General features: G+C 35.8%; 2 protein-coding genes across 4 annotated transcripts; both read right to left on the bottom strand.

Annotated features, from left to right (window-relative positions):
- Window positions 1-218: 218 nt before the first annotated feature.
- LOC137951630 (putative lysine-specific demethylase JMJ16) lies at window positions 219-9,314 on the bottom strand. Of its 3 annotated transcripts, none has more exons than XM_068798429.1 (13): window positions 9,251-9,314; window positions 7,765-7,940; window positions 7,378-7,673; window positions 6,456-6,527; window positions 6,241-6,318; window positions 5,630-6,157; window positions 5,034-5,261; window positions 3,962-4,123; window positions 3,448-3,816; window positions 1,513-2,980; window positions 1,310-1,413; window positions 912-1,109; window positions 219-745 (listed from the first exon to the last, which is right to left on the bottom strand). In XM_068798429.1, the coding sequence occupies exons 3-13, from the start codon at window positions 7,666-7,668 to the stop codon at window positions 395-397; spliced, it is 3,849 nt and encodes a 1,282-aa protein (XP_068654530.1). In that variant the 5' UTR covers window positions 7,669-7,673; window positions 7,765-7,940; window positions 9,251-9,314; the 3' UTR covers window positions 219-394. The 3 variants fall into 3 exon arrangements, with proteins under 3 accessions (XP_068654530.1, XP_068654539.1, XP_068654547.1); XM_068798438.1 differs by lacking the exon at window positions 9,251-9,314 and adding an exon at window positions 8,997-9,085; XM_068798446.1 differs by lacking the exons at window positions 6,456-6,527; window positions 7,378-7,673; window positions 7,765-7,940; window positions 9,251-9,314 and having other exon boundaries at window positions 5,630-6,113; window positions 6,241-6,282.
- Window positions 8,042-22,546, bottom strand: LOC137949006 (uncharacterized). Its single transcript, XM_068795261.1, has 3 exons — window positions 21,778-22,546; window positions 20,398-20,462; window positions 8,042-8,071 (listed from the first exon to the last, which is right to left on the bottom strand). The coding sequence occupies exons 1-3, from the start codon at window positions 22,544-22,546 to the stop codon at window positions 8,042-8,044; spliced, it is 864 nt and encodes a 287-aa protein (XP_068651362.1).
- Window positions 22,547-27,895: the final 5,349 nt, after the last annotated feature.

The following is a 27,895-nucleotide window of genomic DNA, read 5'->3' as shown; positions in this document are numbered from 1 at the left end:
ATTAGGAATAGCAGACTTGACTTAAGCCTCACATTTTGATAAAATACCAAACAACCCAAGATGTTTTGCCAGTCAAAAGAGCTGAATCAGAGAACTGAAAATGAGTTGCTTAAATCCACTCAGGTCTTCCAATGAGATAACTTCAATACTCGATATATGCAAAAGGGTCAGGTTCCCGATTTTCCCAAAAAAAATGGACGAAATGCATACATCTTCTCATCTTTGCTATCTTCTTATTTTGAACCTGTACAACCCCAGGGGCCACCTCAAATCTTGAAGGCAGTATTTTGTCTGTGACAAAGGATTCTCCTGGAGCGAATTCGAGGGTAGGACAGTATGGGACAATTAGTATACACATTACAGAATCAGTATAGAGAACTAAACACTGGACCCTTTAAATCAGCTTTGAAGAATTTAACTTTTGCTGGTTATGGAATTCTTCTGCCAGAAGTTCACAGATTATTTCTCGATTAAAATTACTTTTGTCGTCACTCAGCAAACTATGCAATGTGTTTAGTTCTACCAAGTTGACCTTTTTGAACAGGCCTCTGAGCACTGTTTTAGCTCCTAGTGATAACTGTTTTGCTGGATCAGAAGCTGAGGCTTGATTACTCTTGGGCTCCTCAGAACACCGTTTGAGATCATTGGATAAAATTACCGAAGGGGAAGGTTGAGAGTTTCTCTTCTCCACTCTGGATTTCCAGTAATCCAAGCAGATGTGATCCCGATCAATTTCCTCTATGGCCTGCCAGAAATAAAGGTTGAGAAGAGCCACTTTCACAGTTCAAGGCTCAATTCATTGAGGTAGCCAATATTGTCACTCAGAAGATAATGAAGAATAACAAACAACAACAGCAATACTTACAACAAAGTGATCAAGGGTAGTTGTTGATAAGACTGCATAATATTACCTGAATGATTACTGGAGAAGTGAGACCAAACATTTCTAGTCCATCAATGCATCCTGGAGGCTGCAATGGTGGGAGACCAATTCTACCCAAATTGTGTTGCTTCCTGATTTCAAGATTCACTCTTTCTCTCACCATATCCCAACATTTAGTAGCTGAGACATGTATAAACACCTCGCTGGGGCACTGCTCTACAGTAACCTAGAAACCAAAATGATGAAATGACTGTCAAATTTCTCTTAACTACCTCCTTGGTTTTGTACATATCAAATGACCAAAACACAAAATTACACCATCTTTTTTTATACTTGCAGCTTAGTTTTTAAATAAGAGAATATTGGCCAATTTTTTTGAATATAATATAAAAGCAGAGAAGATAATCATGTAACGCATATACTTACCATAAATAGAGGCCCAAGTAGCCCTGCATCAAGAATTTCTGATATATAATAACACTTCTTTGTTGGCTCTATGAGACTTAGGTATTGAACTCTACTTCTGAAGCCTGCATAAACAGAAAAGAAAATTTTTAAAATGATCAAATAGAAGGAATTTAAAACATACCTGCAGTGCATAAATGTTTTAAGCTCACTACGAGGCTTACCTTTCGGAAATATGGCCTGGCAATTAGACCACAACTTTCCAGACAACACTACCCCAAACTCCAGGGGCTCTACAACACAGTTGACCCTCCGCACTACCTTTGCTATTCGAGGACCCTTTTGGTGAAAATTTCTTTCTACATTGTTTGATGATCCTAATATACAATCCCTTAAAGACCCTGCACCATCCTTAACTCTCAAGCCAGAGCCTGGTTCCAGCCTTTCATTTTTGCACTCACTATATGATTTTCCAGTCCCAAGTGATAAGGGATGTTTAAAATGACTACCAACAAAATTCATCTCATTATTCAAGGGCTCTCTGACAAAATCAGAAGTTACTGCTTTTGAAGTGACATTATGAGACAGGTTTTGCGGAGTTCTCAAAAAAGTTCCATTTGGCATAATGAAGTTATACTCCAATGGTACCTTAGCTTTGCTGGAGTCCTCAGCTTCTGTGGTCAATGGATGCACATTACTCTCCTTCTCCACAACCGGAAGTATCCTGACATCTTTCTCACCCATCACTGCAGCACTAGTCTCAGGTACTTTTAGAACTACTAGCTTCTGATCATTACAGGGAGACACCTTATCATCCACATCTTTTACCCGTAAGGAAACATCTAGATCCTTTGAAACTGGTTTTTCACCATCATCATCACTAAGAATAATAACATCACCAACTCCAAATGATGAACCTGTGACCATTTTCATTTGTGTTGCACCTGAGCTCCTCGAATGCTGGACCCCACATAATGAGGTTGCTAATCCAAGTGTGATAGAAACGTTTTCAGAAGGTTTTGAGAAAGATTTGTCATCTAAAGTCAGCTGATTGCTAGGGGATTCCTGCTCTTCTGTCTTAATTTTAGGTAAAATACCACCTAGTCCAGGTGGATTGATTGTACAGACTTTTTCTTTCATATTTTTTGTCTGATTACATGGTCCCTCTTTAGAAAGTAACACAGATGGACAAGGTTGAATACCTCTCTGCAACAACTGGGCATCAGTTTGATTAAACACATTATGTATCATTTGCCCTTTATCTATTAAATTTGAAGCATTTAATGCATCTTCTTGCCTTTTCTGTCCCGATACTTGTATCGAGAGAGACGCTTCTTGTGATTTGTCCTTCGTGACAAAGGAGCTTAATGTGAGTCCCAAATCTAGATATGCCCATTTATGTACTGCACTAAGTTTCCCACACAAAGCCTCCATCAAGATGTTTAATTCACTAATTTCATATCGAAAGAGGAAAAACCTTGAGCTCCATGGACATTGGCAAAGCTGCTTTGTATGTTTCAAGCAAACAAACCGATCAGAAGAACAGGCACAACCTGCTGCAGAAAGATGCAAATCATAGAAACACACAATGCATTCCCTCTCACTCATAGCATCAAAACTGCTATCCATCTTCCTTGATTGCGAAGGACTGGAAAGAGATTCTCTTTGCACACGTTCCATCTCAACACGGGTCTATCCAAAGAGAAAAGCTAAGAGTCAGAATGACCGACAAATCTTGCTCAAGAATTCAGATATGATAGACAAATCTTGCTCCAGAATTCAACAAGTCATATTACAACTAATTTTTTAGTATAGAAAAACTGGAATGAATCGACAATGAACAGGACACCAAGTGGACACAGATAAACTAGAAGAACATATTGACTTGCCTTATAGGTCCTGCTGTGCCTAGGCCATGGTTGAAAACCACAACCAAATTGGTTATAGCAATAATACAATCAAGTCAGTCACATATCTGTACATAATTCAGACTAGTACAGTTGGGAAATTATTTATTCTATGGCTAATAGCTGGTAGGAACAATTTTAAAATTGCCACAGGCGCATGACTGCATTATAAATTTCGAAGTATGGTACCGGTGTTCTATTATGCCTCTTTGTATCAAGCACAAGAAACACAAAGTTGTATGGCAAGAGTACCTTGAGTGCCTTCACTAGAATACCATCCTTTCCACAGGCATCCATCCATCTCAAATTGTTTAATGTGTTCTTTCCCAGCAGTAACAGTTCCCACTGTGCCTTTACTGCTTCCCTTGCTGCACCAAGCAATAACTTATCATGTGATACGGATGTTTTCCGGCCCTGCTCCCTGTAAAGCTCTGCAGCACTTTGCCCATGAGGCAGCCAATCAACAGGAGCTACATTTACTGCCTCTGCACAGTTAAATCCACAATTGAATCCTGAGTGATATGCCCTGGGGAAGGTGACAACAAACTCCCTCGGATTTTGAACACACCGACAAACAGGTACACCTTCAGATTTCAATATGGAAGGTGATAATTGCGTGACCTGAACAACAGGATAGCAATAAATTCAAGAAAAAGCATGAGTGAATTATTGTTAATGTACATCAGAAATGAACCAATACACATTTTTCTGACAATGGAAGCACTATATTGACATCTTGTAGGAACAGAGACAAGTCACCACATACAAGCTTATGAAGCAGGTCAGGCTGTTCTTCAAATAAGTCAGGCAAATGCTTCTTCATAGCTTCTTCCAACTTCAAGGCATATTTTCCTGGCACGCCATACCACAATTTTGGAGCACCCCAGTGCATGTAATTCAAAGAATAGAAGTGATGGTCTTCAACATGCTGTGATACAAAATAGATGGCATCAAATCTAGCACAAAAAGAAGGTGCATGAATAAGCATATACAGTAACTTAGTAGGCCACACCAACAAGTTCTATTTCGGTAAATTTCTACGGCACCAAGAAGAAGAAGAAGAAGAAGAGAGACAGAACCTAACCATCATATGAGAACTTTTGGAAAAGATTAACACAAGCAGCTAAGCCCTTAGCATAGATCATACTAGGCTTAACCCAACTTTTTTTTTTTTTTTTGAAAAAGATGTATTGCATTAAAAGGCGAAAATTTACAAAGGAAGAGGGAGCAGATCCCTAACAACAAGATGTTGAATGGATGCTCCCTGCTTGGCAAGCACATCTGCTGCCGAATTTGTAGATCTCGGAATGTGAGACTAGGCTTAACCCAACTCAATGCCAAAAATCTAAATGTGCCCAACTGGGAATATCACATGTCACCCCACTTCAAAACTTTGTCGTCAAACATCCACACACTCGATGGCAGCTGTCACTGAAGACCAAGTAACTGTTTATTCTTTGAGACGTCTCTCACTCTAGCGCTTAGAAGCCCTTTTCCGTCACTTCCACAGGTCCCACCATTTTTGTAATTCAAAACAAGGGACGGAAAGCTTTGATACAAAAATGCGAGGTACTTCACCAATATAATACCAATAATTCCACAGCTGACTAAATACACACAGATAAGCCCACAAACTAATCAATGCTACCTCATAAAGTCAAGGCCAATACCCAAATGGAGTCCTACCAAACACATAACAGGTTGTACAGTAATCAAACCAGTAGTACCAATTTGTGGCTAAGTATGATTCCATCTTGCATTCCTATCTTTAAACCAATCTAACATAAAATGGACCGAGTGACTGATAAAATGATTTAGGCATTTTATCTCAAACTTACCCAACAAAATGATGAGAAGCACATTCCAACATATAACCATGGCACTTGAACACCAGAGATATCACCACTTTCAAATGCAAGTAGAGAACCTGGAAGTCTAGATAAATTATTCAAGTTCCAACCAGATTTTACGTATTGATCATCGAGGCCATCACTCCCTTGCGTCAACAATGATTTGGGAAAACCACTACCAAATTTGCCAGTTTCAATGTCTGCACCATAAAGCACCTGAAAATACGGACACATAATTAAATTAGATAAGAAAATAGCCATAATAATCCATTTCTCATAAGAGGCAGATGTAAATTGGTTCACCAAATAAATGAATTAGAAAAGCCTATCCAAGTGTAACTAGATTCATAAGATTGTAGTTGAGCTTCTAATCAAGTAAGCAACTCTCATCTGTTTGGTTTCTAGTCCACCATTTTAGGTGAAATAGCTTTTTTCTTAGAGTTATGAATAACTAATCAAAACATACATCACATGGAAATCAAGCAACATTCACAATTTTGACCTTTTAAGTCAACATATAGACAAAGAAAAGAAGAAAAAAAATGAAAAATGAAAAGGAAAAAAAAGTCAACAGATGGGCTCACTTCAATCTCTTCAGTTGGCTTCTCAACAAGCCTCCAGTATTCACCTTCAATATTCTCCACAGATGGCTCCCACTGTTTTTTATGCTCAACCCCCTCACATTGTGAATCCAACTTGAAGTCTTTCAGGCCAAAGTACTGCTCTTTGAACTCATCAGCATACTTCTGGAATGCTTCCAAAGTGAATAGCAAACCAGGTTCAAATCCAAACTTTTCAACAGAATTATGGTAACCAAGGTCATTAGTTTTTACGCCCTCCATAGTTGCATTGCATTCAGCTCCCATTTTCAGGCGTTTTCTCCTTTTCCTCAACATATTTCTGTTATAGCTGGACAGCTTTTTGACAGAAATTCGATTTTGAAGCTCGTTTATTCTTTGGATTCGAGTAGCAAATGTAGCATTCTCCCACATGGTTTTTTCTTTTAGAGGACAAGGGGGGGTCCAGGAAGAGGGAGGAACAATTCGGCAAATCCCGTAAGGCTCTGCCCTGCAGCGAATACTCATTATATACTTTAGAGTGTCCCTGAACTCCTGAAATTATATAATTACAAAAATTAAATATGCTACTAAAAATGGGAACAAATGAAAAAAACACTCTCAGTAGGAGAAAGAACCTCTTCATTTGGATAAAATACAGGAGCCTCATCAAGCGTAGGCCGGTGAGCACCCTCTGGACGCCACTTGGCAGTGACCTGATTTCACCAAGTACAATTATCATCAGATACATTCAAATGAAGAAAATACCAAACAAACAGGAATTGAAGAGCTCAAACAAATTTGTGTAGCATGACAACTTGAGAACTAGTGGATGTGTCAATGTCAATATCACCTTTTGGCAGTTGACACATTCTGGGCATCCACGAATAACACCTTTCGGCAGGCAACCTACAGGAGGGGCATTCTGCAACAACAACAAAAAAAAAGAAAAAGCATGAACAGGGTAGTTGATATCAGTAATCTCTTTGAAGTACCAAAACTTCTCTTGCTCTTGTATATTTGAGAATCCACTTAAAAATGTAGTTCTATCATAAATTTAAAAAAAAAAAAAAAATCGATTTGAAGAAAAGATCAGTTTGAAAATAAAAACTTCTCTCCTTCTTTTCCCTTAGTAGATTTTCTTTAAAGAAGATAAAATAACATAAAAATTTGTTACAGATTTTATATTTTCAATTAAAATTTTTCATCTCAAAGGAATGCATAATGGAAAAACCAAACAATTTTAAAAATTGGGTTCAAGGTCCATCCGACTAGCCAAAATTAGGAAGTCTTTTTTTCAATTATAACGGCATGACTTTTTCTTATATTAACGCATATGACATTGTTCTCTCTAACACTGACCCTCACATCCAGGCCTACTCAAACAAACCAGAGGCGACATGAACAACATAACAAAATAGAACTACATAAAGCAAAGACATGGCCCAACAAAGCATATGTCCTACTTGGCTACCATGTTAAAGCTGGACCAAGGTCCATCCCAAAAATGAATATCCAAAGTTAGAAGGCCTTTTCAATTACTAACAACACGACTTTTCCTAGTAATCCCAGCAGGATTATTCCCACTAACAAATAAAAATTTTCAATTCCATGTTTCTTCATTATGCTTTTCACCCTTTTTTTTTTCTTGATTTCTATTTATTTTTTTTTAAATCCAAAAGAAATCATAAATAAAATTTCTTACCTAAAGGACAACATATGTCTACAAAGTCATTTTCACACCATAGCCATCAAAACTGAAAAAGATCACTAACCTGGTCAAACTGTTCAGAATCTGATACATCCTCTGAACTACTTCCAAATTCACTGTAGTTTATCCACGGTTTACGCCTAAGAGTCCTTGCGAGCTTCACATCATCAGTGATTATGCTGCAATGCGCATTATCCATTTGCAAATTAGAAGTGCGTGAAGGCTCCATGTTTGGTGTCATACGCTCACGGACCTTCTTCAAGACAAATGATGTTGAGGACCCAAAACCTGGTGGGACCAAAGGTATCTCAGCTTTCTCTTTTTTATCATGTGTATAGATGCATTCTATCCCCATCAATGCTGAAAAGAAAAGTATCAGTTTTAGTAATGGAAATCATGTGTTTGTAGATGCAGAAAAGAACATTGCATTAGACAGCATTAGACACCTTACCATAGCACCCTCCTGTAGTAAATAATACATTTTAAATTCCCCTCAACCTTGTTTCTCTGTCTCAGATGTCATAAATGGATAAAGGATTCTATGAGAATGGATAGAGGACTCTAGGAGAAGTAGCTCAACTATGAGTGAGGTGGGTCAGATATCATAAGTATGTACCGAAGACTTGTCTGCAATGAGTACAGAAATAGGAATCAGAACATTGATTATAATACTTAATGATTGTAGAAGTTCAAAGCGTATAAGATTTTCAAATCAAGAATAAATGATCTCATGCAACGGTAACAATCACCACAAGAAACTGAAAAACATAGCAAATAAGAAAACATTAAGAATCCTGTAAATGAATCATCATCAGGCCTCTTTCCCCATTAGCAAAATCCATGGTTGTCAACCAAAAGTAATAAGGAATCCCACATTTTCACAGCCACAGTTCAGAACAAATAACTAGATATTTCCATTTGAAGGATCCATGCTTACAATCCCTTGAAACCTCAGGTCGGATTGAAAATCCAGTCTCCCACTAGCCCAGTTTGTTTTGTGTTTCATCTAGAAGCAATGTTACATATTTTTAGCTTCTAATAGTCCCCAGACAGATGACTACATTACTAAAGACTTGGTCCCCTGAATTAACATCTTCATGCTTTTACGAGAAAAAGCACTGAATGTTACCATGTCCTGACAAAAAGGTAATAGAAGCTATAACAATATATGATTAAACAAATCCACCAACAAGAGCATTACCTAAAATCTGACCATATAGATCCAAATTCACATGTAACCTACCAAACTTAGCAATAAAAACGCCTGACATACCATAAGCAGCTAATATTTTTTTTTCATTTGCATAATTTAGATAAATAACATGTGGCAAAAAAAGAAGTTGATTGAAATCCAACAGATCCTTTACTTGCAAAGTCTTGAAAAACTCAAATCCCCCTTTGCGACATTGAAGCTGAATTCATCAGCCGTTTCAAAAATACAATCAAATAGCAAAAAATAATATGAAGAATTAAGAGCAGGTTAGGTAGGAAAACCGTAATAGATTAACTCGGTTCTTGGAGATCTAAACCTGCTTCTGGGTTATAAAAAGTATACCGAATAACATCCCTGATCTGAGTACATATACACAAGAGCAGATGAACATAATGCCTTAAAAAGCAGCAGAACAAACATTTAAAAATAAATAAAAAAGAACAGAACAGAACAAATACAGAAGCAATTACCAGAATAGACAAGGAATATGTTGTGGCTACCACAATACACAATAAAAAAGGGGGGAAACTCGAGAACAGAGACGATGAAGAAGAAACCCTAATCATACAGGGATTTAGGGCAGGTAAGAGTAAAATTATCCCTATTCAGATACGTGGAAAAAGCATAGAATTTCAGTTCGACCAAAGGAAGTAGGAACCAGCACATCAAATTATAGGGCATAATTTTTCTATTCTTTACAGTTTTGACAAAATGGAACCTTTACCATTTATCGTGTAGAGAGCTCCTCACACCTTCAGGCCATGAGGACCTTGCTTCTGGCTTTGTTCCCTTGTGTAGGTCTTACAATTAATGAAAAGAATTAAAACTTTAAAGATCAAATTAAATTTCCAGAGTCCAAAAGCAAACGGCAAACGTACATGATAATAACTACCGTTAAACTGGACCAACCCAACGACTGAACCAGGCCGAACCGGACCATAACCAAGCCAATTGATCAAAAGGACTATGAGGGTGGAATTAGAACTTTAGATTTGTATTATAGAAATGTCATTTACTTCGTCATATTTATGGTGATGTCATTATTTTTATCATTAAATTTTAATAAAAATGATAGAATTTTCAAATAAGCATCAACATAAATGCATTGGGTAATAAATAAAAATAGGAGAAATAATTTGTTTTGGTTTATATTCATATTATCTTCAAGTTTGAACTGTGAGAAATCAAGGTTAATTGTCTTGACATAGGCTGGTACAATTTCAAATCTCATTTTCGTCTTGTTGGACGCTGTCCACGACCAAATCATTTGTCCTTCCATGAGAGGTCATTTTTCCTTGTTGTGACAACTTAAAATGGCTTATTTGCATCAATTAGAGTCGGAACATTGAGTGTCGGGCATGCTTTAGGTGGGTAGAGTTATCTCTTCGGTCAAATGTGACACTTGAGCCGTTTTTTTAGAGAAAAACATGGGTGTCTAAAGCAATAAATCATCTTAGGCCTCGAGGCTGTAACAAGTAGCATTAGGGTTTCCTCATTGTTATTAACTTTCTAGATGGGGTTGAGTTGCATCAACTAAGATTTAAGTTACCATTAGTTTTCTAGTTATAGCTAGGTGTGTCAATTTTTTCCATTTACACGACTTCTCTATTAGTGTTTATTAAATGAAATAAAATAAAATAAAAAATTGTTGATTCGGTATTTAGTTCATTTTACTTGATTCTCAAGTTACTATTTATTAAATGAAAACAAAATGGGAAGCATAATTTTGTACTCGATTAATTGATTACTCGAATATATGCCAGGGTGAATGAGTAATTTTTTTTGGGTGTATGACTTTTTTAAAGGATTTTACAATATTTTTTAGTGAGTTTGATACATGTTAGAGTGACATTATTCTAGGCATTTGCATAAAAATTATGTGGTTTCTTACATGTAGGATATTTACCCCCCAACATAGCACATAAGTTGATGTGTGTATTTCTCTTTGCCAATACTTCCTCCTTTCATGCAAGACCTTTACCCCCTCACTTAGCTCATATATTAATGTATGTATTTCTCTTTGCATCTATCATTGGAAAATCTTTGCTTCTATCATTGGAAAATCCCTCTTTCACCATTATAAAAGTTATAATCATGCATAGGTAAATGTCATTCAATGCCATTCTTGTCTTTGGTAACCACAACAAAAAATTTGGATATTTTTATCTTGATGGTGGTTTTTGTTTGATCACAATTAGTTGTTTTTTTTCCGATAGGTCATCTTGCACATGCCCCACTTATTTCGTAATTGGAAGAGCTGTTAGTGAGATCTCAATTTCTCCTAAAACAAAATCACGACTATCCATACATGTTGGAATGTGACTCAAGAAATCACAACAGTTAGTGCATTCAATTATATTCCTTTGCAAAAACCCAAGTTCATGATGCGTAGCAATTGTTGTACTTAAATCCCTTGTGGATTATTGTTGTAGATGTCATTTGATTTATCTTAGTGGATCTATTAATTTTTTTAAGAGAAAAAATGGAAGAGTTTTACATGACTCCTACAGTAAGAAGTCTCACATAGCCAAAATTTATATAGTGAAGTCATATAAAAGCGTCATATGAGGAGGTCTCACAGAAGAAGTTAAAAGTGTTTTAGTTATGTTAGTATTTTTTTTATGTTCAGTTGTTTTAGGGCTTATCTTTTAGTGTTTAATTTTGGGTGTAACTAGGACAAAGGTAATTTAATTATAATTGGATTTAATTTTTTTCTTTATTATAAATAGGGGTTCATTGTACTCAAATTACATCAAGTTAGTGAAGTATTTCTTTTTTCCAAAAATTCATCAAATCTCCCTTAAGATTTAGCTAGATTCTAGCTCTAACAAGCTCTTCTATCTAGAATTAAGGTCCTATATCAACCTTCTAATACAAACATGAAAACTAAAAAAGAAGAAAAGATTACACCCTTTGTATTTGGTGTAGAGACAACCTTCTCCATTGGAATCTCTAAGTGTCCAACTTTGAAGCGAGAATGGAAATGAATTTGGAGCTTGATTGAATATAGTGCGAGGAGAAATTTGAGTGAGATGGGATTTTTGAAAAGTAGTTGGATCTTTTTCTCTCAAAATAGACTTTGCAATAAATGTCAAGTGTTGGATGCTTTGAATATGGTAGGTTTGCAAATAGATGCTCATGAACTTCTATAAGGCACATTTGGTGGGGTATTTATAACTTTCTTAAGCCAAACTAGTCCTTATTTGGCAATTTGAAAAACTTACAACTCATTGATTGATCAAGATAAAATTTATGTATAGTGGTATTGATGAAAAAGTTCTTTGTTTCTTGTCCTTATTCCACCCTATTTAGCGTAAAGGGCATTGATGTAATTGTTACTATTTTACACATATAAATAAAATTTAAGGGGGAGGATTAGGGTAAGATCTCACAATCCTAATCCTCTCATTCCCCATGTCCACTTCTCTCTTCTCAAGCAAGCCATCCCTCTCTCCTCTCTCTTCTTTCTTTTTTCTCACTTATCTCTTCCTCTTATTTGTTTCTTCTTCTCTTTGATTACCTTGACCTAATCTAATTACCATGGGATCCTAAAATCAACATGGTATTAGAGCAATGATTTTAGGATCCCTTGGTTAAGGTGTTATCATAAATTTATCAACATCATATCAAGGTTGAAGTACTCAGTTTGAGCACCTCGTGTTCATTCAAGATAAGTTTCTTTCTTCTTTTTTTTAAGATGATTATTGATAATTAAACTTGTCAAGAAGCTTGAAGAATTTTTATTCGTTTATCTTCATTCATGCAAATACCGATTAGAGGTTGTTTATATGTTTTGATGCTATATTTTTTCCTTGAAAATTTTATTTGGAACAAAGCCTAGACGATTTTTTTACAGCAATCATGATCTATTATGCTCGATGTTGAGATTATAATCATCGACTCTCTCTTAGAAGGCTGTTGTTTGGCTGGATTTTTTCTTCTCCATTGATGCAAGGAAGGGGTGTTCAATTTTTTGGCGAGGAAGTTTCTGAATTCAGCAACGTTCAAAAGGTTCCATCCTGAGTTACACTCATAGATTTCCTACTTAAGATAAAGAAAGAGTAAAAGGAAATTCAATGGATGATATCATATGATACATGTGACGCATATGCTTAAGAAGGAATGTTTCCTTCCTTGGATAGGTCCTCATTTTGAGCAAGATTTGGTGATATGATTTGATATCTTTCTTGTTATGGAGATTCTTTCTTGGTTAAGAATAGCCAACACGTGGTATGATTCTTTTTCCCTAATTCTATCCTACATGCATGCGTGAGTTCAACACTCTCTCGATTGCAAAGTTTAGTTTGAGAATATCATAAAGCTTTCGGTTATATTTCAAGTGTCGTTAAATCTTGCTTGTTGTTAGTTGAGCAATTGATGGTTGAAGATTTTGTGAATATGGCTAGTAAATATGATTTACTTAAGATTACCACAATTCCATTAAAAGGATTATCCAACTATTTGAGTTAGTTTCGATCGGTCAAGCGTTTTCTTATTACCTTGGATCTTTTAGGAGACTTGACCAAACCATCTCCACTCGTAGATGAGGAAGATAGTTCCTACAATAAATGGCTCAAAGAAGATATACTTGTTATCAGTTGATTGATCAATAGTATGGAGGAAAATGTTACAAATAATGTTGTTTATCTTCAAATGGCTAAGCAAATATGGGATACTTGTGCAAAACTATACTCTAACATAGACAGTTTGCATAAATTATACGATATTTCTCAAACAATGTATAATACAAAATAGGGGGAGAATTTGCATGAATATCTCACTCAGTTAGAGGACTTATTCAGGAATGGAAGATTGGTCAGCCTTACTCTACTGATATTTCGATTAAGGAGAAACAACGGGAAGCATTAGCAGCATCTATCTGTTTGACTAATATCAAACCATATGTAGAGGTAGCTAAATCTCAGTTTCTCAATTCAACTATTCTTCCATCCTTTGATGATAGAAGTGTTGCTTTGTTACGAAGTCCAAATCCATCTTCCACTCCTCATGTTGAGATATCATCAGCCATGTACTCTAATAATAGGGGTACAAACTCAACTAACAAGGGCCGAGGGAGAAATTCTAGAGGTGGCTGAGGAAGAAGTGGTAAAGTTGGTTCAAGCTCTTCAAGAACTAATAACCAAGTGTGCACTTACTGTGGGGGTATAAATCATCAAATTTACACATGTTGGAAAGTTCATGGCAAACCAGATTGGGTAATAGTTAATCAAACCTCAATCAATAATGGTGAGAAAAGTGAAGAGAAGACCAAATCACAAAAAAAAGGAAGAAAACCATATCAGATGATGACCTTGAGTTGCTTCATAAGTTGAAAACTATGACGGTACCCACACCCAAACTCTCCTCCACTACTGTTGTTGCTACTATAGTCCTGTGTGTTGGAAGATAAGTCGAAGCCCACACGACCAAGGAAGACCCACATATCTAAGAGTATTATAAGATAGGCCACATGAACAAGGAAGGCCTACAAGATGGGCCCAAGCTCATAAGAAGTAGGACCCACCATGATTACCACGAGCTGGCATCCTTATCACATAAGTTAGAAGATCAAGAAGGACTCACAAAGGCATCCTTATCTTATGGTCACGTCCTAGAAGAGTTCTAGTTTGAGTTATTTTTGTCTTTTATCTATATTCAATTATTTATTTATGCTAGGACTTATCTTTAAGTGTTAGAGTTTGGGTGTAATTAGGACAAATGTAGTTTTATTGTAATTGGACTGTACTACCTTCCTCTATTATAAATAGAGGTTCATGTACTCTGATTATAATAAGTTAAAGAAGTCAATGAAGTATTTCTCTTTTTCATAAATTCAACATGGTATTAGAGCGGGTTCTGTGAGTTGACTTGGTCAACCCACAACCCATAGAGATAATGAGATCATTTTCTCTAAACCCTAAACCCTAAGTCAAGATTCGTAATTTTTTTATTTTTAGTCCCTACACCCGTAGTTTTCTTTACATTTTTTTTACCTCTATACTGAGATTTTCATATTGAAAATTATATATTGATGAAAATATATTTGAGTTTACTTTCTAAGGAAAAAATATTTTTTCAAATCAGATTTATCTACAGAGAGATATCAATATTTGAATGAGCGAAGATCAGATTGCAAAAGTTCGAGCAGTAGCAGAAAGTTTCAAATTTTGAGGTATTTTATGCTATCAAGAACTAGACTTTATACGAAGAAATATATATAAAAAGAAATATTTGTAAGTCTATTACTTACCTATTCAACCAATTTTTTATTTGAGTTATCTACAAAGAGAAATCGATATTGGAAGAAGCAAAGGTCAGATTGAAAAACAGGTTCGAGTAGCAGCAGAAAGCTTCAACTTTTGAGGTATTTTTTTATATCAAGAAAGATACTTTATATGGATAATTATATATCAAAATAAATATATGTAAGTCTATTTTCTTACCTATTCAACCAATTCTCGGTATGATTTTTTTATAAGGAGATATTGATCTTGGAATAGTCAATGGTCCTTCTAGAAAAAAAGGAGAAACAATACTTAGTTCTGCCAGATGACAGAGACCAAAATATATCAGATTATTTATCTTCTGATAATTATATTTTTTAAAGTGAAGTTATACTTGGATGAAAGGTATTTAATTCTAGTTTCAGATAAAGTTTCATGTCAATCTGATCTATATTTAAAGATATATTCGCATTGGAAGAATCAAAGGTCATGCTGGTATTCTGTTGTATTGAAAAATCCGAATTTATGCCAATTGTTTTGCGTCACTTTTTGAGTTGATATATCAAGAAAATATCTCACTTCTCCCTGGTTTGAGGGCTTATTTATACATCTCTATTATTTGGGTTTATTGATACATCTATGATATTTGGTTCAAGATGGGATCACTGCCATTACTTTTTAACTTGAGGGGGAGAAGTAGAAGAAGTACAAAAAAGAGGTATTTTATTCCTTATGTTGTGGATAAGTTTATGTGACAAAAATATTCAAGAAAGGGAGAGCACAAAAGATGAAGCTTCTGCATCTAAGAAAAAATATTTATATCAGTTTATGATTATTTCATGGGTTCTTCTACGAGGTATATTATTTTGGTTCGTGTTATATGTGTTGGAAGATGGTCGTGTTTCATTACAGCTGTTGCTATTATGTCTCTTTGGATGAGACATTATTATTGAAGAAGGGTGGTTTTAGTACATTTTCTCATACCATAATTTATTTGACTCTCAAAAAATATCTCGGTTGGGACACCATGAGAGTCGGTGCCCGGATTGGGACACCATAATAAATTTAACTCTAAAAAATATCACGGTTGGAATACCATGAGAGTCGGTGTCCGGATTGGGACACCATTATAAATAAACCCACTACCCCCTGTAATGACTTTTATTACTCCAACCACTTGAGAGTCGTTGTCCTGTGGAGGGACACAGTGGTGGACACTTCAGAGCAATGCCGATAGACACAGTTGGAGTGTGCCCTACATCCAGCATTAGGACTGGAGTATAGAGCAATGTCTTACCGGCTAGAAGTAATTTTTAGTCTCACTTATATTATGCCAGTAGGGCCTCGTGGAAGGACGCAACAACGTGAAGGGGAGTGTTGGAAGATGAAGGCATATTGGAATATGTGCCATTTTATGCAAAAAGATTCTATACATATTTTGCAGCAAGTTGGGAGTTCATGTTGTTCTCTCACCCCCAGCTTGAGGGGGAGTGTTGGAAGATAGACTGAAGCCCACACGACCAAGGAAGCCCCACATATCTAAAAGTATTATAAGATGGGTCACACGACCAAGGAAGGACCACAAGATGGGCCCAAGTCCATAAGAAGTAGGACCCACCATGATTACCACGAGCTGGCATCCTTATCACATAAGTTGGAAGATCAAGAAGGACTCACAAATGTATCTTTATCTTATGGTCACGTCCTAGAAGAGTTCAAGTTTGAGTTATATTTGTCTATTATCTATATTCAGTTATTTAATTATGTTAGGACTTATCTTTAAGTGTTAGAGTTTGGGTGTAATTGGGACAAAGGTAGTTTTATTGTAATTGGACTCTACTACCTTCCTTTATTATAAATAGAGGTTCATGTATTCTAATTATAATAAGTTAAAGAAGTCAATGAAGTATTTCTCTTTTTCATAAATTCAACACTCAGGTATGGTTTATGCCACTTCCTTTGTAATGTGAGTCTTTTGAAATCTTTATCACCATGTCTATGTGATAAATTTGTTTCTATAGCAGATGGATCCCAAACCAAGGTCTAAGGAATGGGATCCACCTCTGCTACATCTACCCTTCACCTTAATGATGTCCTCTTTGTTCCTCAACTTTCATTGAATCTTTTGTTTGTAAGCCAATTAACTATGAATTTTAATTGTTCTATCACCATTTTCTTTTTTCTAGTATTTTTAAAGACCTAGCGATGAAACAGATGATTGGTGGAGGCCAAAAATATGGGGGTCTCTACTAATTAATTTTTTCAAAATCACCACTATAATTTCCCAAACAAAGGAACAACAATGACTCAATAGATTAGGACACCCATCGATATCATCTCTCAAGCATTGATTCTTTGGTTTTATTTTCAAATTAGTCATCTTGAGAAATGTGACTTCTAAATGCTATATTTGAAGTTATAGTATCTAAGTTTGTAGTAGAAAAATTATCATTAGGAAACTTTTGAAGTTACATAATAAATGAAACAAGGATAAAACAATCATACTTAATAAAAAATAAACAATAGTAAGTTAACGGTTATGAGGTTGTTGGACATCCTGCCGACAATACTAATCTTTCCAACAATCCCGTTGGTAGGGATTTCTTGGTTGGGACCTAGTTGACAATACTTCCTCCTTATATGTTGGACCATTACCCTCTAATGGACCACATAACTTAATGTATGTGTTTCTCTTTGCATCAACCATTGAAAATCCCTCGTTCATCACTATAAAAGCTATGCATAGGTAAAATGCACTTCAAAGCTATTCTTCTCTCTAGTCTCTTTTCTTGTGGTTTACCACTTAAAAAATTGTCAAGTTCATCAACCATTATATACTATAATAGGAGGCGTTAGCATTATTTGGCATTTGTGACCACTTGCCTTTAATTAGAAAGTAAACATTATAATGTCGATGACTAATCCCAGTTGGGTTCCTTTAATCTGTTTTGACTACAAAAAATTGTGTGTATCTTTATCTTGACTGTGTTTTTTTTCCTCACAATTAGTTGTTCATGTTTATGGTTTACTTATTGTTGGTCATCTTACGCAACCTCCACTTATATCGTAATTGGTAGAGCTATTAATGAGATCCCAATTTCTCTAAGACAAAATCGTGGTCATCCATACATTTGAGTCTAATAGGAATAGGGCGGACTCAACATCAACATGTGTCGATGTGACTCAAGAAATCACAATAGCCAGTGCATGCAACTATTTCCCATTTCAAAAACCCAATTTCAACATGCTGAAAAATTTAGTTTGATCATTGAAAAAATAGTGCATGTACTCTTGGGGTATCCATTCAGATGGCTTTTGAAAACGTTAAAATTCTCCTGTAACATATTCATTTTTTTCTTTCATAACTAAACTGAAGAAATAGTTTTCAGTTGAAGTCAATAGTCAAACACTACTTTTAATTTACTTTCACTAGTATTTTTTGAGAATAGAGAAATCTCATGTATATCATTATTATTTTTATCAAGTATACTGACTCCTTTCATTTATCTAATTATTCGAAGGACTTTGTTCTAGGACCAACTAGAGGATTGTAGAAGTTAGGACCCCATGAGAATGACTCTAGGTTAACGTGGAAGAAGAAGGAGAGAATAGAGAGAAGAGGGAGAAAGGAGAAGGACGTTTGAGAAGAGAGTTTGGATTAAGGAAAGAGAGAATGCGTCAAGAGAGAAGAGAGGGTGGCTGGATGTTTTTCCAAAGAGAGGAGAAGGATTGAATCCCTTACCTCTTAGCTAATGCTCTTATTTATAGTATTACAAAGCCCTTAGGGTTACAACTTAATAGATTAAAAGACATACTAAGACAATGTATTTACATCTCCATGTCATCCTTATGGAACATACCATAAATAACCATTTTGCCACTCCTTTGACATGTGAGCTTCTAGCCTTGAGCTTGTGGGCTTGAACCCATCTTCCAACACTCCCCTCAAACTGGTGGAGAAAATACATCATAAATACTCAACTTGCCACCTATATAAGATAGAACGTGGGACGTTACCGGTTTGGTGATGATATTAGCTAATTACTCTTGAGATGAAACATATTTAAGAGAAATTATTCCTTCTTGAAACTTTTCCCGTATAAAATGACAATCCACTTCAATATGTTTAGTTCTTTCATGGAAAACTGGGTTTGACATAATGTGAATAGCTGCTTGATTATCACAAGGTAGGCCCATATAACCCCCTTTATAAAATCCCAATTCAGTAAGAAGAGTCTTTATCCATAAAAGTTCACTTACAGTATGGGTCATAGCTCGGTATTTTGCTTCAGCACTAGATCTTGCAACCACGTTTTGCTTTTTGTTTTTCCATGTGACCAAGTTTCCCCCAACAAGGGTACAATACCCAAATGTAGATTTTCTATCATCGGGTGATCCAGCCCAATCTGCATCTAAGAAGCCTTCTATATTTAAGTGACCATGTTGTTTATATAGCAATCATCTTCCTGGAGCACCTTTTAAGTATCGTAGTATTCTCTCCAATGCTTGTCAGTGAGTAATTTGTGGTTTGTGCATGAATTGGCTTAACACACTCACAACATATGATATATCTGGCCTGGTTACCATGAGATAGATCAATTTTCCCACAAGTCTTTGATATTTTCCAGTGTCAACATCTTCTCTAGTTGTGGCACACAATTTTTCATTCGCATCCATAGGTGTATCAACTAGTCTGCAACCCTTCATTCCTGTTTCTTCAAGAAGATCCAAGACGTATTTTCTTTGAGACAATACTATTCCATGATTTGACTGAAGGACTTCTATACCCAAAAAATATTTGAGCTTACCCAAATCTTTAGTCTTGAACTCTTTACATATCATATTCTTCACTTCTTGTATACTATGAGCATCATTTCCAGTCAAGATAATATCATCAACATACACGGCCAATAATATCTTCCCTTTGATAGTATCTTTAACATATATTGAGTGATCAACTGAGCTCCTATGAAAGCCAAATTGTAGAAGAACTTGACTGAATTTATCAAACCAAGCCCAAGGGGATTGTTGAAGCCCATATAAAGATTTCATTAATCGGCATACGGACTCCCCCTCAATCACATATCCTGGTGGTTGGACAATATAAATTTCTTCGCATATATCACCATTTAAAAATGCATTTTTACATCAAGCTGATATACTGGCCAAGATGAGTTAGCATCAATAGAAAGGATTATACGTATCGAGTTCAGTTTAGCAACGGAGAAAAAGTCTCTTTATAATCTATCCCATAACACTGAGTATAACCTTTTGCAACCAGGCGTGCTTTAAGGCGAGCAACCGACCCATCTAGGTTGTGTTTCACTGAAAAAACCCATCTGCAACCAACCGGTCTTTTCCCTTTTGGGAGCGATGCCAATGTCCATGTTTGATTTTCATATAATGCATGCATTTCTTCAGCCATAGCCACCTTCCATCCTGGATGCTTTAGGGCCTCCTGATAGGATTGTGGTATCGAAACAGACAAAAGAGAAGCAAGAAACTGAACACACTGAGAAGATAAGTGATGAGAAGACATAAAATTGGTACTTGGATGAGACGTAGTGCAAGAATGGGTTGCCTTTTGTAATGCAATAGGCCGAGTATCAGATTCAGGCCCAAACATAGGAGGAGGAGAAAGACTTACCTCAGGTGGATCAGAAAACTTCACAGGTGAGGGGACGACCGGTGCTTCAGGAGGTTGAGTAATATCTTCATGAAAAGGCACAAGCGATCATGGAGTGGTAGGAGTAGATGTAAAGCCTAGAGGAGCCTCATGTGAGGAGTAGAAGGAAGTGTCTTCAAAGAAAGTCACATCCCAAGATACCATCAACCTTCAAAGTGTAGGATTATAACAAATATATCATTTCTGAGTTCGAGAATACCCCAAAAAAATACACCTCAGAGACCGAGGATCAAGTTTACTTTTATGTGGTGAAGTATCATGAACAAAACATGTGCAACCAAATACTTTAAGAGGAAGAGAAAATGGATCTTCACCATGAAACAAAATAGAATACGGAGTTTGATTTCTAAGTATTGATGAGAAAGCATGATGTAAGAATAGCATGAGGCCAATAAAAGTAGGGTACCTTCATGGAGTAGAGGAGGCCCCGAGCAACCTCAAGGAGGTGACGATTCTTTCTTTCAGCAACACCATTTTGTTGAGGGGTATAGGCACATGATGTTTGATGAAGAAGCTCATTACCCTCACAAAATGATTTAAACTCATTAGACAAATATTCCTTAGCATTATCGGATTTGAATATTTTTTTTTCCAAATTGCGTGAGAACCATTACATGAAAGTTTTTAAAAATAGAAAGAATTTCTGATTGTTCTTTAAACAAAAACAACCAAGTCACTCGAGTAAAATCATCCACAAAAGTAACAAAATATTGAGCTTGAGAAATGTTAGAGACCTTTAAAGGGCCCCATACATCAAAATGTGTTAATTCAAATGGAGCAGTACTAGTAGTTGTAAGACGAGAAGAATATGTACTCCTAACATGCTTACTTAATTGACATGCCTCACAATTAAAATTAGACAAAGATTCAAGAGATGGAACTAAAGAACGAAATGATGAGATAGATGGATGACCAAGCCAGTTGTGCCACATTTGAGCCTCAGATGTAGTAGATGAAATAGCAGCTACTGGTGGAAGAGTGAAATATAAACCCCCTTTTTCATGGCCGCCACCAATCACCTGTTTTGTAGTGAAATCCTGAAATATACACGAAGATGGTGAGAAGGTGGCAGAACAATTCAATTGTTTAATCAATTGACTAACGAACAACAAATTTAACGGAAATTGAGGAAAAAATAATACATCTTTGAGAGGAATAGACATGGTAAGAGAAGAGGAACCCTTGCCAAGCACCTTGGTTTGGGAACCATTATCAATAGTGACCAATTTATGAGGAAGACATAGAGACAATGAATGAAGCATGTGTTTGTTACCTGACAAGTGTTCGGAAGCCCCGGAGTAATGATCCAAGAGGAAGGGGTTAAAGTAGAAGAAAGCATACCTGAGGCAATGGTAGTGGCAACTGTAGAGCCTGGTGGAGTAGAGGACTGATCCAATAAGGATTTCAGCTTTTGTATTACAACATAGTCTTCCGAAGAGATAATCACATTCTCGGAATGAGAATCAGTCTTGTCCTCTTTTTTCTCAACATTAACTGAGGCGGGATTGGCTGTCACCCAATCAGGCTTACCATGGCGTTTCCAGCATGAATCCACAAGATGATTCTGACCACCACAGTAAGTGCACAATTGAGACTCAGTGCGAGGATGGGTCGGACCCACTCGACCACCTCTATTGCGGCCTCCTCTTGTATTTCTACCACGTCCTCGAAATGGGGATGACATACCCCAATTACCAGAGAACATAGTTGATGGAGCATCAATCGGAGAAGGAGGAGATGGATCACGAATCCATAATAACGTAGCACTTATGTCATCAAAAGAGGGAAGAGCAGAGGAACTAAGAAGCTGAGCCTTAGCCACCTCTAGATACGGCTTAATATTGGTAAGGCAAATAGCCGCTGCCAAGGCCTCGCGCTGTTTTTCTTGGACAACAATGTCGACAGAGTATGGTTGAGCAATTTTCCATTCTTGGAGGAGGTCACGAAATCGGGCCAGAAACTCATGAATATTATCTCCTTGTTTGGTAGCCAACATACTTTGGAAAACATCGTATACTCTTTGCAAGGAGGCGGTACTATAATAGAGCTTAGCACATGTGTCCCAAATAGCCTTTGAAGTTTCCAAGTGGACCACAACATGCTCTTGCATGCTATTAATATGCCAACTGATAAACATGTTATCATTTTTTACGCATTTATGGTAGACTTCCTCTTCTTCATCAATCGAAGGAGGGATTTTGATAACATGATTGAGAAGGTCACGAGTAATGAGAACCCTCCGTACCGATTGTGACCAGCTGAGCTAATTGGAAAGACCTCTTAGTGGAATTGTAGTAATTCGAAGTATGTCACTCTTATTACTCATATGTCCACTCTCCATATTGACGCAAATCAACTAGTAAGGTCAATTGTCAAAGGGGCCTCAAATAACAATTACACAACATAATTTGAAGCACCCGTAGACCAATGTAGCCACCAAAACTAAGTAGAGAATATTTTCACGAGAATAAGCACTAAATCATGGAAAAATAGGTGTTTTTGTCAAGTGATAACAAGAACCAGCCACTACTCAACTTCTCTTATATTTATAAAAAAAATATCGGGAAGACAATAGATGCAACTCTTATCCTTAATCCAAACTCAACCACAAAACCGAGAGCAACTTTAGACAAGGCCTTTCTTGGTAAACCGAGAGAAATTTCTTGGCAAAGAAACTCCAACTCATGGGAATACTTCAACAAAACAAAAGATTCAATTGTTGTAGTTCAAACATAACAAATAATAGGGATAAGTGAATGTTGGAATTTCATCAAACATATAACGGGCATCCAACAACATGACATAGTCCCATGAGTAACATTAGATTATAGAATTGACAACAACATATGTTGGAATCCCATATCAATAATGTGTGATTCCCATTGCATAAAGGTAACTGAATCCAAATAACAAACCAAAAAAAGAAACCGTTGACAAATCATGTAATTGTGCTACAAGATGAACAAGACTACAATATCCTTTTAGTCATACATGATAGATCTTCACAATGTTTATGAAGATTATCTTGCCTTGACATGAATCAATAATTCAAGAAGAGAGGAATAAAAATTGAAACTATAAAGAGAGAATATGCAAAAAAAAAAGGAAATTTTACCTATCTCTTCATGGCAGAACTCCTTCTATACACAACTTGTTGAATGGATGACATAACTACTTGAATAGGGATCCTAACCTCCAAGATTTGATACCATGTAGAAGTTAGGACCCCATGAAAATGACTCTAGGTTAACGTGGAAGAAGAAGGAGAGAAGAGAGAGAAGATGGAGAAAGGAGAAGGACGTTTGAGAAGAGAGTTTGGATTAAAGGAAGGAGAGAATGCGTCAACAAAGAACAGAGGGTGGTTGGACGTTTTTCCAAAGAGAGGAGAAAGATTGAATCCCTTACCTCTTAGCTAATGCTCTTATTTATAGTGTTACAAAGCCCTTAGCATTACAACTCAATAGATTAAAAAACATACTAAGACAATGTATTTACATCTCCATGCCATCCTTATGGAACATACCATAAATAACCATTTTACCATTCCTTTTATGTGTGGGCTTCTAGCCTTGAGCTTGTGGGCTTGAGCCCATCTTCCAACAAGGATATTGAGTTTTTAGAAGAACTGAGATGGAGGATTTAGTATAGAAGTTAGAGTTGAAGATAGAGAAAATTCACAGTTTTAGAAAAACAACAATGACTTGATGTGTGTATGTGTGGGAGAGTCTTTATTGGAATGAGGTCCTAGGATTTCTCTAAATACCCTAACTTTGATGATAAAAACCTGGGAATTTAAGTGTGGCATATGTGTGAAATGTTTATAGAAAAAGGGCAAATCAGTCATTTGGGCAAAAGGACCCCACCCATATAATGGAGTCAACTATATCAACAAAAGCAATTCAAGAATCAATGGCAAAAGGACTCATCCCATCAAGATAATAAATTTTTAGTTCAAAAGGATTCGATGCCTATGAAAAAAAGAAAAAGAATCACACAGACTGAGAAGAAGGACATTCAACTCCAAGGAGGCACGAAAGGCTAAAAAGGGGTTGAATACACAAAATAGTAAGTTAGAACAAAAAAGGAGTCAATCCATATGGATATGGCTGAAGACTAGAGAAAAGAAAGACAACAAGACTACATCCCATAAGATAGAGTCCACCCAAATAGAACAAATAGAAATCGATCCTTGAGAAAAGTAAGTTTTGAGCACAAATGAAGCCAATTTCTATTTTATGGCAGAAAGAAAGAAATGAGCCCTAGCAATGGAGTCAACCCCTTATGCGAAAATTTTCAATTTCTGGGATTATGAGACCCAACTCTAGATAGTGTTGGTCTATAAAATGTGTAAGTAACCTACTTACATGTTCACCAACAAAAAGGAGATCTATTACATATTTATTAATTGATTCTAACCTCTTTTGTGACATAACAAAAAAGTGCATTGCTAGCCATATTGTCATATTGTTTGAATGTTGGGAGGTTTTCTATTTAAGAAAAAATCATCCCAAATGAGTTTTCTTCTTGGCTCCAATGAATTTCAAAGCTCCGAAGTGATTTTTAATAAGTTTGCAAGTTTGGACCTCCTCAAAAGCTCGTGAGGTAGATAAAACTTAAGTTCAATATAGAGTTGAATATTTCAGTGCTTGAGTTAGAATATCTGATTTTGAATACTTTACCTTTGATTGCTAAGAGTGTGCCAACTGATTATCGTGTCGTATGTAGTTCAACATTTGTATGTTAAATGCTTAACTCATAGGCTTCCTCGCATTACTAGCATTACAATGATTTTATGTGCTACTTAATACAAAATAATATATCAGTTTTACTGTTTAATTACTCATACATTCACCTTAGCATTGACTGCACTTTTGATTTTTTTATTATAATATTTTCCTATCGAGAGGTATTAATGTGTATAAACTGAGAACCAACACTTGCAATTATAAAATAATGAACACTTGGATAAGTCGATCGATAAATGCTAAAATTTTCATAATTGGGTCTTGGTGGTTGTACCTCGTGGCTTGCAAGTGTTGTATGGTGGGTTATTATTATAGATGGCATTTGTCCTGATCGATCAATCCAAATGGGATGATCGATCTTGCTTTATAGCATGAAATGGCCATGGCTGGATGATTTTTTAATCGACTATGGTTGATCAATCATGCTTTATATTTCTTGCCTGCACACTTCTAGATGATCGATCATTCCAGTGTTATTTCAACTATGTTGACTTTTAAAGCATGCGAATGATTTTCTCTAAGTGCTCCAACATGTTCTAAGTGATGCCTGTGATTTTCCTAAACATGTTAATATGAAATTTATGACCTAAGCCTCCAATTTCATAATTGTGCTTAAAGAAGGGAGTTTAGAATACTCTCTTACATTTTTTACTAATTTTGGATATTTGAATTTTTACTTTTGAACTCTACTCTTCTCGTTGTCTTCTTCCTTATGGGTGCTTCTTCAAGAGATGTCTTTCAATGATGCTTGAGGTCTTGTGTAGGCTTGATCATTTTGAAGATTTAAACCTTGATATGCATTGACTCTTGAAGGTGAAATATCTGAAATACTTAGGTTTGCAAATTGTTAGATCAATAAGTTTTGTTATCATCAAAAGCAACATGGGAGTCAACCTACGGTCAACATGTTAGTCTTCTATTTACGTTATTTTGTTCAATTGTTCTTGTACTTAACTTTTAGTGTTTAACTTTGAGAGTAACTGGAACAAGGGTAGCTTATTGTAATTGGATTCTACTTGTTTTCTCTATTATAAAAAGAGGTTACTTGTACTCAAATTATAACAAGTTAGTGAAATATTTCTCTTTTCTAAAAATTTAACATGTTATTAGTGTGGGTTCTAGGAATTGAGTTTGTCAAACCATAGAGATAAAGTGGGCCTTTTCTAATTTATCAACTCTCATAGTTTAAGTTCATTTTCTACCTTTTTTCTTCCTTTCTTTTCTGAGTATCCATTGTTTCATTGGTGTTCACACTATCATAATGAAGTTTTCATATTGAAAATTATATATTTTTGAAAAGATATCTGAATCCGCTTTCCTACTCAATTAGGCAATGAGAAATTGATATCTGATGTAGCAAAGGTTAGACTGCAAAGGATGTTCAAGTAGTAGTAGAAAGTTTCAACTTTCTAGGTGTTTGCCATCAAGAATAAGATTTTCTATGGATAATTGTATACTAAAAGAAAGATATGTAAATCTATTTTCTAACCTAGCAAACCAACTCTCAATATGAGTTTTCTGGGAGAGATATCAATATTGTAAGAGTCAATGGTAATGCTGGCCAAAGTAGAATGACGAATGACTACTCAGTACGGCCAGATTGCAGAGTACGAAATCTATCAAAAACATTTCTCTCAAAAAATCTATATTTTATGAAGGAGTAACTTTCATGTCAATCTAATATATATATCAACGTCTAGTTTTATAAGGAGTAACTTTCATGTCAATCTAATCTATATATCAAAGTCTAGTTTCATTGGAGTAACTTTCATGTCAATTTGATCTATATGTAAGGAATATTCTCATTGGAGTCGCTAAGGGTCATGCTATAGAATGAACAAGTAGTCATAAAAGAATCAAGAACGAAACTTTTTATGTCAAGTTAAGTATCAGATTAAAGCTCTTTGAGTCTAATTTCTTGAACAATAAACTGTTGGTGATTATGAACTATATTATGGGAGATCGATATCATAAGTATTAAAGGCCAGTTTTGCCTAAAATCACTCTTTTTCCTATTTTCTCTCCTATTATCTCTCAATTGCATTGCATGAATTGAGTTTCAATTTCTCCCAAGATCCTAGTTTTTATGTAACTCTCTCTTCTAATCAGAGATTTTCAATCAATCTTAATAGTTCCATGTTGTGTTTGTTCAAGTTATCGATAACCTACTTCGATGTTGTTTTTAATTTTTTACATTTTTGCTTCTTGGTTGTGTATCTTTCGCATTGTCATCTCCAAAAAATTATGACAACCTCAAAAATTCATACTTGGTCAAATTTATTAAGTTATTTTAGTTATACCATTATATTATCCCTAAGTTTTTTCAAATAAACGGTCACATCCTAGATTCATTTGAAAGCATGAATGTTGCGTAATCGCCTTCTTTCAGTTAAAGTTGTTTCCCTCTAGTATTTCTTTAGTTTATCATCTTGTACTTTCATCACTTTAGAGCAATGCGTAGACCCACTACCTAAAAAGTGTAGGAGTGTGCCCAATATCCAGCTTTAGTCAAGTATTTTATTTTTCACCCAAGAGGTGATTTGTGTTTGAGTTACCCTTAAAAGCAAGTAGTCTCTTCGTTGTGATATAAATTTGCACATGTTTTTTGCCCTTGAGATTGAGTAGTGTGTTTGACACTATAACTATTTTCACTGGTGTATGGAGTTTTTTTTGTATGACTATGAGTGATTTTTTCTCCTATATTGTGTTTTGGC

Source organism: Aristolochia californica, unplaced genomic scaffold (genome assembly GCF_029961685.1).
Source record: "Aristolochia californica isolate CCGP_79_NKW_82.1479 unplaced genomic scaffold, dmAriCali1.0.hap1 SCAF_1, whole genome shotgun sequence".
NCBI classification, from domain to species: Eukaryota; Viridiplantae; Streptophyta; class Magnoliopsida; order Piperales; family Aristolochiaceae; genus Aristolochia; species Aristolochia californica.
The sequence above is the reverse complement of the archived record's forward strand: the minus strand, read 5'-3'. Positions and strand labels throughout refer to the sequence as shown.